Source organism: Diabrotica virgifera, chromosome 3, assembly GCF_917563875.1.
Source record: "Diabrotica virgifera virgifera chromosome 3, PGI_DIABVI_V3a".
Lineage (NCBI taxonomy): Eukaryota > Metazoa > Arthropoda > Insecta > Coleoptera > Chrysomelidae > Diabrotica > Diabrotica virgifera.
The window spans coordinates 53,108,035-53,120,988 of record NC_065445.1 but is presented as its reverse complement, the minus strand read 5'-3'; the positions used below and the strand labels follow the sequence as shown (position 1 = coordinate 53,120,988).

The window sequence follows — 12,954 nt, the reverse complement described above, 5'->3', positions numbered from 1 at the left end:
AATTGAGCAGTGTATTTTTAAGGATAAATACTTAATATTTACATACTGTCAATGTCACTGCCAAATATTAAAATTTGTCAGATAGCTTATTCTGTTCCACGGTTATTATTATTATTAATCTTTATTATTAATACTTTCTCCGCAACTGAGGGTATCTTATCAACTGTATTGTTTTTAAATAATAGATGATAAAATAAAAATATTGACAGTTTAAAAATGTGAACATTATTGCATTGTGTGTAGCCTAAGTTTGGGCTGAAAACTGAAATATATTACATTTTTACAAAATTTTGGAATATGTTTACTTACGTAGACCAATTTTAACAGTTGTTTTCAATACAGATTTCAATCCTCTACAAATAGTTTCTAATGTCTTTTGATGTCAAATAATTAGGGAAGCTGGAATTCAACAGTTTAGAATTTTACATTGAGTTAATGCAAAATTGTGACGCATGTCAAAATTCTTAATGTATTTTAATTGTATTCATTTTTTTCGAATCCTGAGAAAACGAATAAATATTTTTGAAAAATTTAAACTCAGAATGAAAGACTACATTATTACCGAGGGCTGAAAGTCCCTGAAAACTTCTATAATATTTATTTTAATAAGTTACAGGGCTGAATTGAATATTAATTTGTTTTGTTGTATAATCCACGTTTACAATAATTATGTGATCTATTTGATGTAAAAACTATCATTTATATACTCTTTATAAAATACAGGAATTCAAAATAATATAAAAATTTAGACCTTAATAATTAGTACAATTTATGAATTAACATAATATGTAATCAGTTGTTTGTTGTTTGTTTATTTTATTATTTGTCTGTCATAATAAATATAATGTCAGATCAATCAAATACACTGCTCAACATGATCAAATCTTACTAAGAGTCGTATCAGTTTTTTTAGGAACCGGCTGTACATCTACCTATCTATTAATAATGAGTAATTTTGTTTTTACAACATCGTTAGTATGAGAAGATTAGTGAACATGGTTATATGTAGATAGTTTTTTCTTTTGAAATCCATACCTTTCTTTTTGTATTCTTTTTCAGCTAGTATAACAGCTCTTGAAAATATTCCTTTGTTATTATTTTACAAATTTGAATGCTCGATTTTAACCCCAAATAATTAATGTCACAATTTTCGTAGATAATTTCGACCTCTTCACTCTTTCTTCGGTGTTGAATATATTGTAGCAGTTCACTCTGCGGTATATTGCCACAATTCAAGAACATGTGATACAAAATCCAAATTCAATGCATATCAATTCAGACAATTCTAATGGAAGTGCGTTGACATTTTTGAAAACCGCAATATAAATAGATATATTTTTTATTTAATAGTATCTTAAAAAGAATCCATTAATTTACTTTCCAGAAACAACCGAGGCCAGCAAACAATCACCAAGCACAGGTAAGTTTAGGTTAGATTAGGTTGTTGTTGTAGTACTTGTTGTACTTGTTGTAGTAGTATTTGTTACCCACTTCTCCATGGCTAGATCATTTGATAAAGTCCAATTCCATTACTTCGATTAGGTAATTATTATCGAATTTACTGTTTCATAAGCAACTGATTGGGACAATTTTCCCTCCATCTTCACAATCACAATCCCACAAAAAAAAGTTGATTATAGCAAGCTGAAAATTTGTTAATAGCTTAAGGGTGTCTAGTGGGATAAACTTTGATATATGGGAACACTGGAACAGGCGCAGTTTTAATTGTGGAACAGGTTACAAATTTGGAACGGTCAGACCACGAAAACGGCACATTTATTTTGTCCGACAGAACAGACTTAAACTCTCCGAACAGAGATTAAACTCTCATGCAAAAATCAGACTGCTATTTATCACCTGTCATAATTCCTGTCATTTGACATATTCTACATATTCCACTCATTAAAACGCCCATATGGTGACAAATAGCAGTCTGATTTTTGCATGAGAGTTTAATCTCTGTTCGGAGAGTTTAAGTCTGTTCTGTCGGACAAAATAAATGTGCCGTTTCGTGGTCTGACCTTTCCAAATTTTTAACCTGTTCCACAATTAAAACTGCCCCTGTTCCAGTGTTCCCATATATATAAGTTTGTCCGACTAGACACCCTTAAACTATTAACAAATTTTCAGCTTGCTATTAATCAACTTTTTTTTCATACGCGGGATCCAGACCTATATTGCCTTTATTAAATCTTGTCGTACTTTTCTAGCGGGTGAGAAATGTATAGTATCTTCAATTCTGACCTGTCAAATGACTTTTAAGCATAAGGAATATATGACAGTTTATCGTACTGAAAAGATTTTTCTTCAATCTGTTTTATCCACTCGCGGCCAAAACCTTGTTTTCTACGTGTGGAATAATTTTTTTGTATGGCTCATTTCTGAGCCCTTTAGACATTAAGACCTCTTCGGCGAGTCTATTGTATCACCCTAAAGCTTCCGATATGTGCCTACGTTGACGAAGTTTTTGACTCATTTGAAGATATAAGCATTCCGAGCTTCCTATTTTCTACTAGGATCAGCAGAAGTTTTCCAGGAGCCCATCTTACTATACAAGGCCTTTGTTCACTTAATAGACTTGTGTCTCAAGGAAAAATAAAAACTTTTTTAACGGAATTTCCTTCATTGGGTTCGGTTTGATGAACGCCGAACCAAAGTCTTGCTAAGGACCTCGTTTGAACTTACCTTGACTTACTGGTTTCCCTTAACCAGCACCATTACGTTGTTTGAACGCATTTGTTTGAACACTGGCTTGAGTAGACTCTCAAACACTAATCACCATATCAGCGGAGAGATCTCTCAGAGTATATGCAGGTATTTTGCTCTAAAAGAGCAGAGTCTGGATCCACTCAAGGTATTTTTTCTCTCGGCTGCCACGTATTGAATTCAACGGTAGCACAGCTAAAAGCGTAGAGGAACTGGTCCGAATATGGGCTATGTATTTTATATGGGCCACCACACTATCTATGAAACAAGTAGTGCTATCTGTTAGAAAATGCCCAAATATACTAGAAGGCCCCTTTCTTGTCATATATTTACAGATTTCTCGACCAGTACATATTTTGTTGTTACATAGTGTAGACCCTTTGATTTTGACTTTTGAAAAAAATTTATTGGGTAAGTTTATATTACGTAATATTTGTGTTTATTGACATTCTTTTGTTGTTGTTTGTTTGGGTTTATATGACTGCGGACACTAAATCCATTCGCCAGACATTCTTTTGGAATTGATATATTATGCTTGTGTGGCAGGGAAAGGAGGGAAAATGCTTTTAATGTAGGTTAGGAACAAAAAATAATTACAAAATCATAAGCTAATATTTTTCTTGAACGTACATATTTTGAAATATGGGCCCCTTGTGTGACGTAAATATAGGCTAGGGGCCCATATTCAGACCGCTCGCATAAATCTAGCAGAACTATTGGAAAAGGCATTATTTATGAAATGCCAGGCGGCAGAGATAGCATAGCAGATAGCTAAGAATGGTTTTAAAGTAACTGAAATAGGGCCAATAAATATAACCATTTTTTCTGATGCTGATTTCAGTACTGAGAAACTGAAATCTGAGAAAACTTGTAATTTGACTGAAATTTATTTGGAAGAATTGACAAGCGACCTTGCAAAAACGATTTCTTCAGAAAATATAACAGTTCGTTCAGAAGATCAAGGACCAAGTTATTCTAAAGACCCAGATCAACCATTTAGGAACACAACGAACGCAACAACTGTGCCAGAACACCGTTCAAAACATTCATGAGTTCATTCGTTCTTTCAACTGCCCCATCAGTTACAAAGCGAGCGTCTTCAAGAGGAAGAAAAAATTCTCGTTCTCAATTTATAATTTCATCTCCGTATAAATCAGACCTTGAATTATCAATTGAGAATATAAGAAAATCAAAAGAAAGAACGGGTAAGAGAACTGTGTTTTCAGTTGAATAAAGAGAAAATGTAAAGACCAAGGAAGGAAAGGGGAAGAGAATAGTTTCTGCGCTAAAGCCAAAAGAAAATGTAAGGAAACCCAACAGAAAAATCAAAACCAAATGCAGTTCGGATGAAGAAGAGGAAGAGGAATTTTTGCCCGCTGACGAAGATCTTGACGTAGAACAAATAGTACAGTATTCTCCTGAAAGCAATGATGCCACATGTCTATTTTGTGAACAACAGTTTTCTGATGACACTAGAAGAGAGACGTGGGTTCAATGTTTAATGTGCATTCTCTGGGCACATGAACAATGTTCCGGAGCTGAAAAAGACTCTTATGTTTGCGATTTTTGGAGATAATTTTATTTTATTTTTTCACAGATATGTTTATTATTCTTTAAGCATAAATTGTTAGCTAGGTTATTTCGTATTTTTGTCGTCAAAAGAAAATTTTGTTAGTTTTTGAGTGGGGCCCATATTTTAGACAGCCTGGCCTGGTTAGAAAAATATGCCTCACGTCATATTATTATCCGTAAAATAAATAAACTTTATTATAAAAAATACATAGTTAGTAGTTGTTTTTCTAAGGTCTTATAGCATGTATAAATGTTATGTAGCATTGTTATAGACATATAATAAGCAAGTTTCAATAGAAAAACAAATGGGGGGCCCATATTCGGACCAGTTCCTCTACCCAATGTTCAAGACGATATCAAGACCATATTGACTGCTTTAGATCGAACACGCGTCCACCCTGTGAACAAATTGAAATACTTCCTAGACAAGTGAGGGTATTGAGGTATAGGGATGATTTATTATTAGCACTCCGTTACGTATCAACCGGTCTACTTGGCTTTTAAAAGCATTCAAAAAGAAGGATGATAGATTTAGTAATATTAAAGCCAGTTTTACTCGACTCGAAAATAAATACAACCCTTGTCTTCCTTCAGGATAAGAAACTATCTCAAGACAGGCCCTAAATATCCTCATCATTGAGATTGCAATGAGGTCCAGACTTTGGTGTATCAAAGTCTGTAACAGCTCAGCTCACACTGAAGTCTCTCATTAATGGGAACTTATGGTGGGGGAGCCCAAGCGGGGATTTTTGCAGTCACTTGAGCGCGTCAGATTATGACATGGGGAGAAACCTTGTACACTGTAAATGTACCCCTACCATATATCGGATACAGGGGAGTTCATTAAGGGGGGTGCGAAAAAAAATCTTCGAAATTGTTAGAAAGCGAATATTTCGAGAAATAAACAGATTGAAAAACTAAAAAATACGTGTTCAATTTTAAAAATATATCGAATGATATCAAACACGGCCCCACACGGACAGGGGTGAGGGGTAAATTGAAAATTTTAAATAGAAATATTCGCGAAATAAACATCAGATCCAAAAACTGCAAAATACACGTATTCAATATTTTTGAAAAATCTGGAGCCCCAATTTTTTATTGCAGGTTTAAATTCCTTGCGTAAAAATAAGTAACGTTTATTTGAGACATTTTTTCGAATTATGGATAGATGGCGCGATAATTGGAAAAAACGATTGTTGGAAATGGAAAATTAAATTAAAAAATGGAAAGTTCCCACTTAAATGGAAAACTTTACTTAATTTTCTTTGGTTTTATGACCTAATCTTCACAACCTAATAGGTCCCCATAACGCTTGAGTAACTGCAAATTTAGCATACTTTCCTCCCTTACTATTATACGTAGTTAGAGGACTCCTCCTCTACGTAGTTAGGGGACTATCATCATCTCTTTACTCCTGGAAATGAGCTTCCAGAAGAGTACAGAAGGCCTCCTTCACAGTGGAAGATAAGCTTTTACTAAGAAAAAGCTTCGCACCCACTTTCGGAGTCAGAACTTTGGAGAACATATTATATGGTATGCGTTTTAGGAACCCTTTTATATGCTTTTTGGGGAAGCCTTTTGGTGAGGCTTTTATATTTTAAATGCCTACTTTCAATATGTTTTTGGTTTACATTCTCTCTCTCTTTCTTATATTGGTCGTTACCATATTTTAAGTAGTTCCCCATAACTGATGCTATTTAGAAGCTCTGTAAGTAATTATTTAGGAAGCTAGTTTTACAATGACACTCTCCTTATTTAAATTGTCTTGAGACAGATGTCTGTATTAACATATGTTAATACAAAAGAGCTACTTCATCCAATCTCTTGTCACCTCTGACACCATTAGTGATATAGAATGAAATGTATATTTTTATTAATGTATATTTTTGTAGAAATTATGTTTTAACTTTTTATAACTTTGTTGTTATTAGAAGCAGCAAAATCAACCCCTCCACCAATTTTAGCAGATCCATTTGCTGGTGGTGTACCCAATCTATTTGGACTCAGAGGAAACCTTGACTGTACGTACTTTTGAGTTAAATAACAATGGTTTTGATTTTATTATGTAAAGGTATTTTCTCAACTTGTCGCTTTTCTTCAACTAACGAAGAAGAAGAAAGACGACAATTTAAAAAAAGACAAGCATACATTCAAGGGAGTCGATAAATAAGTAAAATGTTAAACTAAAAAGCAAAAGAACAGTTAAAAGGACAAAAGGGATGGAAGGACTCTATGAAAAAAAAAAAAAAAAAAAAAATGAGAAATGGACATCCACAAGAAAATTAAATATTTAACTTACAGCTATGCGAAAGAAATACTGAAAGATAAAAAATAGTCCAAGTAATGAAGCTTAAAATAGGAAAAAACCTCGCAATTTTTACAGAATGGATCGATTTGCTTGAAAATTTAAGAATAAGTAGTGGATAGTCCAAGGATCAAAATCTATATCATGCCAAAAGGCGCTTTTACTATGGGGGTGGTTACCACCCCATCACGAGGGTGCAAATTTTTTCTTATATTTTAATCACGAAAGTTGGTAAAAACGTTCATTCTAAGCAAAAAACGTTCCATACATTTTTTTGATAAAATTGATAGTTTTCGATTTATGCGCTATCGAAAGTATTAATTTTATATCGAAAAAATCAATGTGTTTAATAAGTTTTCTGCTTATAACTCCAAAAGTTTTCTTTTTATCAAAACAACTTTACTTAACAAAAATGTACCTTTTGAAAAAATAAACAAAACCGTTTTTTTTAATTTTTTTTTAAGACCAATATAATCGAGCTATACTGTATTATATTTTGGCTCTTCCTCGTTAAATGCTAAATATTGTACTTTCAAAGTCAAAAGACGGGAAAACTATGGATTTTTCGAGGACACCTTCTTGAAATTGATTTAAAGTACTTAAAAATATCTATCTCCAGAAATAAAAAAAAGTCTCTAGCTCAAAAATTAAGTGACTTATAATGAAAAGAATGTCAGTCCCTATTTTTTTCAGCAAGAGATCGCAAGCAACCCCTTAATCTCCACCCTAATTCAAATTAGTCATTGACCTTATTTAGTCTTTTTATTTATGTATTATCAATAGGTTCTAGAAGTTTGACCGGCTTAGAATGATTAGTTTAAAAAAAAAATGGAGTTAAAATGAATAACGAATTTTTGTAGTTTGGAAAAAATGGCCTTTTCTTCAGAATAGCAAGATTAGCATCAGAGATACGAAAAAATGTTTAAATATAAAATTTTAGCTTATTTAATTCCTAAGAAACTGGTTTGCAAAAATTTTTGCTACGGCAAAAATTAAGTGAGCTATTAACAATTAAAACTTGTAATCACATTCAAAAACCACCTTTACCAACCCATTCAAAGTCACCTCTTTTTGCGACTAAGAATTTTAAAAAGATTTAATACTAATAGACTTATATATCTTGTAAAAACCTACAAAATTATTTTTTAGCAAACTTTCTAAGATAAAAGATAAAAACTTACGGTTAAAAAATCAACATATTTTTTTGAAAAAAAAAAGGAGAAATCCAGTTGGAAGTATTATAAATAATAATGTAAGTTAGCGGTATGTTTAGTCATTGGCCTTATTCATTCTTATTTATTTATGTATTAATAATAGATTTTAGAAACTTGGCTGGTTTAGAATGATTAATTTTAAAAAAAACTGAAGTTAAAAGCAAATAACGAATTTTTGTAGTTTGGTAAAAAAGATTATTTTCTTCAGAATAGGAAGATTTGCATCAGAGATACGAAAAAATGTTTGCACATAAAATTGTAGGCTATTTAATTCCCAAGAACTTGGTTTGAAATAATTTTTTCTACCGCAAAAATTGAGTGAATCGTAAATGAGTAAGTATATCGAAAAACATTGATTTTTTCTATACAAAACGAACACTTTCGATAGCGAATAAATCGAAAACTGTTAATTTTATCAAAAAAATGTATAGAACATTTTTTGCTCAGAATGAATGTTTTTATCAACTTTTGCGGTCAAAATATAATAAAAAATTTACACCCCCAAGATGGGGTGTCAACCACCCCCATGGTATAAACGGCTTTCGGAATCATATAGATTTTGATCCTTGTACTATACACTACTTATTTTCAAATTTTCAAGCAAATCGATCCATTCTGAAAAAATTGCGAGGTGAAAAGCTTTGGTTCCTGACCTAAAAGAAAGTTTTAGGTTTTCTGACAATAAAAATTTTGTCAACGATATTCGTTCAAGTTACAGATTTCCCTTCTTTCTTAGACTTCTTAGGTTGATGGATTGTAGACTATTAACATAAGAAAAATTGCTATGGTGCACATAGTTAAACAGTGCAATTATTTCTGAAGTTATTAAGGACAGACTAAGTTTTCAATTTAATAGCACATAAAATAATATCAAAAATATTACTCTATATCCCACCAGATTGAAAACAATGGGAACCTTCTCTGGTTACACCTCCGAAGCTTCTAAAATTTGCAAGCCATAACGGATGCTGAGACTAAAGAAGATGAAGGAATTTTACAATTTATAATTCACGTCTCATCTGCTCAGCGCGTTAAAGTTCCAGCGAGAATGGTTTCCTTCGTACTCCAGTCAGAGTAAACATGTAAATAAAAAATGAATAACAATTTTCAATTTCGTTGCAGCACGAAACTACAGCCGCATTATATTCTAGTTTAGTTCAATCAGAGAGTGCAGCAAGCACCTCTGATTGAAGTGCCTCCTGATGAGAGACTAATAAGTTTCGAAACCGGTAGAGGTGCTTGCTGCACTCTCTGATTGGAATAGAATATGGTACGGATGTATTTTCGTTTTGCAACGAAATTGAAAATGATTATTCATTTTTGATTTATTAAAGACAATTTCCAGACATTTATAATAAATACGTTAAAATTACTGTGAATTATTATGCACTCACTGGCACAAAATTTCGCCACTAAAAATTTTTAATAAGTTAGATAATTTATAACTTTATTATTTGTACTTCGATTTTCAAGTATTTGCATGAGTTTGTAAGTACATGTATTGATATCGTTTGTTACTATTACGGCAACAAAACATTGCTTACTTGGCATTATACGGGGGTGAATGGAAGCGTTGTATTTTCTCCTAATTTTAAAAAAGAATGTGTGTACTTTGTACGCACGTAAGAAGTTATACTTCTATTATATGATTTCAACGAAATTAATATACTTTAAATAAACAGTTTATTTATATTTTATTTAAATATTAAACTAATTTTAATACTTACTACTTTTCAAAATTTTTTATTAAAGCAGTACCAAAAAATTAAAAAAATAAAAGAATAAAACACACACAAATACATTGAAAAATGCCATAAATGATTTCTGAACAATAATTGTCGGAAACATTTTTAACTAAATACGTATTTTCTGAAAAAAAAATTATATAATAAATATACTTACAATCATAAAATGTATAAAAAAAAACAAAAAAATAAAAGTTTCTATTGGAGTTCGAACCCGCTAATGTTTGCGCAGTTAGCATTGGAATTCATTCATCTTACACTTCTACCCACGGAGACACCTGCATCATATGGGAAGATCGACGAACTAAACGGTTTAAACTTTTGACAGTTCTGAATTTATCCAAATTATTTTGATTTTTGTAGAATATTGAAATAATAAATACAACAAAACATAGAGTAAGAAAACAATATATTAGGTGAATATTGACATAAATTTTGATGGTAATCAAATTATGTAAATCAAAGCATTACATGCTATTTTGATAGGTTCATTTTAAATTTTCCAAATAGGTAGGTACCTATGCAATTTTTATTAGGAGACTGAAACATTTACAATTATTACGTACCTGTCGCTTTTAAAAACTATTTAAAAATTCACTACAATTATAAACTTGCTTTTTTCTCTGCCATCACAACAATAAAAACTAATATACACAACATTTGTTGATCCATAATCTCCAACAAGTATTGACAGTTGATTTTAACACCCAATACGATCCCGTATAACGTTTGAGCGACTAAATATACTGTCATATATAACGATAATTGACTAAGATACTGTCGGTGTGCGCATGCGCCAGGGAATGTAAAAATTCACCCTCGTGCCTAAAGAAGTATAACTTCAAAAATTCTGTGCAAAAATTGAAGAGCTGATTTTATTTCATCTGTCATATTAACCCGGAGGCATCACAAAAATTTTGTTTTTTGAATTATGTATCCGAATATCTCTTTTCTTGTAAGAACTGTACAATTTTTTTTAAATATAAACACTAATTGACTCATAAACATAAATATCTTAAACATATCATAAACCTTAAATAGAGGTTGGATTCATGAGATCAGAATGGCCCGTATCTCAATCCTATTGAGTATAAATAATATTGGATGAATTAAAAATAGCAACAGGCAGATGTGACTGTGGAACTAGCATAGCTAATCTAAATCAATTCAAGTATGTGGCTGCTACAAGAATTGCTGAAAGCAGGTTTAAGTACTCCCTTAGACTTAAATGTACTATTAAGTGAAGACAACATTAAAATTTTTAAACTAATTATGACATTTCTTCAAAATATTAAATTAAAAGTGTGAATGTAAAACTAATCGTTTGAATGGATAGGTATTTCCTTTGTATTTATTATGTAATGTATGAATGAGATATTTCTTGTAATTAATTATATTATTTTGTAACCTATGTATGTTCGAAAAAAATATACATAAAAAAAAGCTAAAAAAAAAAAATAAAAAAAAGAGTAAAAAAAAATAATAAAAACAAATATAATATATAAAAAAAATTAAAAATAAAAAAAAATTAAAAATAAAAAAAATAAATAAATAAAAAAATCACTAAGAGGTTCTAAATCTCCGAGAGGATGAATCGGATTTAGTTTCTACCGTAGCTTAGTGAAGAAAAAAAAAGAAAGAAAAAAAAATTAGCATAGTTGTATTTATTAACATAGTAAGTAGACATTGTTATTTCTAAGCTTTATTTTTTATTATTCTTTATTTTTAAGTGTATACTGGACAATTTTGTACTTATGAATGAATAATAATTTTATATTTAATTACGTGGCTAAAGGTTATAAACCAAGGCCAGAATCAGAACAAAAACAAAATAGCTATTCGCCGTCATCCTAGGCTTCCAGAAAATTTGGTACAGTTATGGCCCTGGTAGAGGAATATCGGGCTATTCCCCAGGCAAGGATAACACATCTTTATTCGATGCCAAACAGATTGCGAGCAGTCGTTGCTGCAAGAGGTGGACATACCCGCTATTAAATTGTTTTGTTTTGTTGTTAATTTTGTTTTGTGTTGTTAATTTTAGTGCCTTTGATAATATTAATTAAATTAAAATATAATTCAAAAACAAAATCTTAGGGATACCTCCAAGATAATACGAAAGCAGCATGAAACAAAATCAGCCCTCTAATTTTTCCACAGAACTTTTTAAAATTAGGAGAAAATACAACGCTTCCATTCACTCCTATATAGTGCCATCTAAGCAAAATTTTTTTGTTATCGAAATAATAACAAACGATGTCAATACATGTACCTATCTACAAACTAATGCAAGAATCTTGAAAATCGCAGTACAAATAATAAAGTTATAAATTGTCAAACTTAACCAAAAATTTTGAGTGGCGGAATTTTGTGCCGGTGAGTGTATATATTTGATTTGAATTTTTGTTTATGTTTGAATGACATATACTTTTTCTTTTTAGTTAACATTGGCTTGGATGGCAGAAATGGTAAGTGTGTTCGAGTTATTATTAAAACAACGAATTTACAACGAAAAAATTAACTATTAAGAAATCTCAACACTATGAAGGAAAGAAAAATGAGCTACTTTGGTCCCATACTAAGAAATGAAAAGTATGAGTTAATGCGATTAGTTAATAGTTATACTAGGAAAAGTGGAAGCAAAAAGAGGACTGGGGAGACGACGCATGTCTTGGTTGAAATATTTAAACCAGTGGAGTGGAAAAACAACAATAGAACAATAAAACAAGCGTTCATTGAACACATGTACAGTTGAAAGTCTTTGGGACACGTTTAAAACTTCAATATAAAATCAAAAAGGAATCGAGATAACATGAAAGCTACAAAGCAACAGTAAAAATATAAACAATCAATAAACTACGAGTGAATGAAATGATAAATAGATAAGGATAGATGGTCGGTAATATTGAGAGCTTTTGGCTTTCTTCAGCAGTAGAGTGACTTCGGAATTATTCCAATCATGAGGAACCATTCCCTTATAAATGAAGTAGTTATCTAGTAACTAGTTAGTTATCCAATATTTATTTTTTTAGGATTATTTTATACTAATCTAATTAAAATATTTTTCAGCTCGTCACCAAAATCGACTTAAACGCAATGTCCAAGGAACAGCCTAATTAAGTCCCCGATGGAAATATGCTGTACTTGATTAGTTTTAATTTATATTCATTAAAAAGTATATTGTACATACATTTGTTTTTAATAAAATTACAATAAAATGAATACATTTTAACCATTAAAGAAATACGAAAGGAGCTCGATTCTGCTGTAGTGTAAGTGCAGGTCTTCAGTGAAATAAAATTAATAAAAAAACATGACTGCAAATTTTTTAAGCAAAAATTACGTACAGGGTCGGACTTATAAAATAACTTATGTAACGGTGCTTTTGAGCTCGTTACAAATGAAAACTGTC

The 12,954-nt window shown here is 31.2% G+C and overlaps 1 protein-coding gene across 4 annotated transcripts in view; it reads left to right on the top strand.

The window, feature by feature from the left end:
- LOC114349091 (uncharacterized) overlaps positions 1-12,727 on the top strand; it is a 42,267-nt gene extending 29,540 nt beyond the window's left edge. For all 4 annotated transcript variants that reach the window (XM_028299501.2, XM_050646458.1, XM_050646457.1 and 1 more), the window contains 4 exons: positions 1,385-1,420; positions 6,213-6,302; positions 11,984-12,010; positions 12,612-12,727. In XM_028299501.2, the coding sequence (XP_028155302.2) occupies positions 1,385-1,420; positions 6,213-6,302; positions 11,984-12,010; positions 12,612-12,658 (200 nt within the window). In that variant the 3' untranslated portion in view covers positions 12,659-12,727. The remainder of the gene's footprint in view (positions 1-1,384; positions 1,421-6,212; positions 6,303-11,983; positions 12,011-12,611) is intronic.
- Positions 12,728-12,954: the final 227 nt, after the last annotated feature.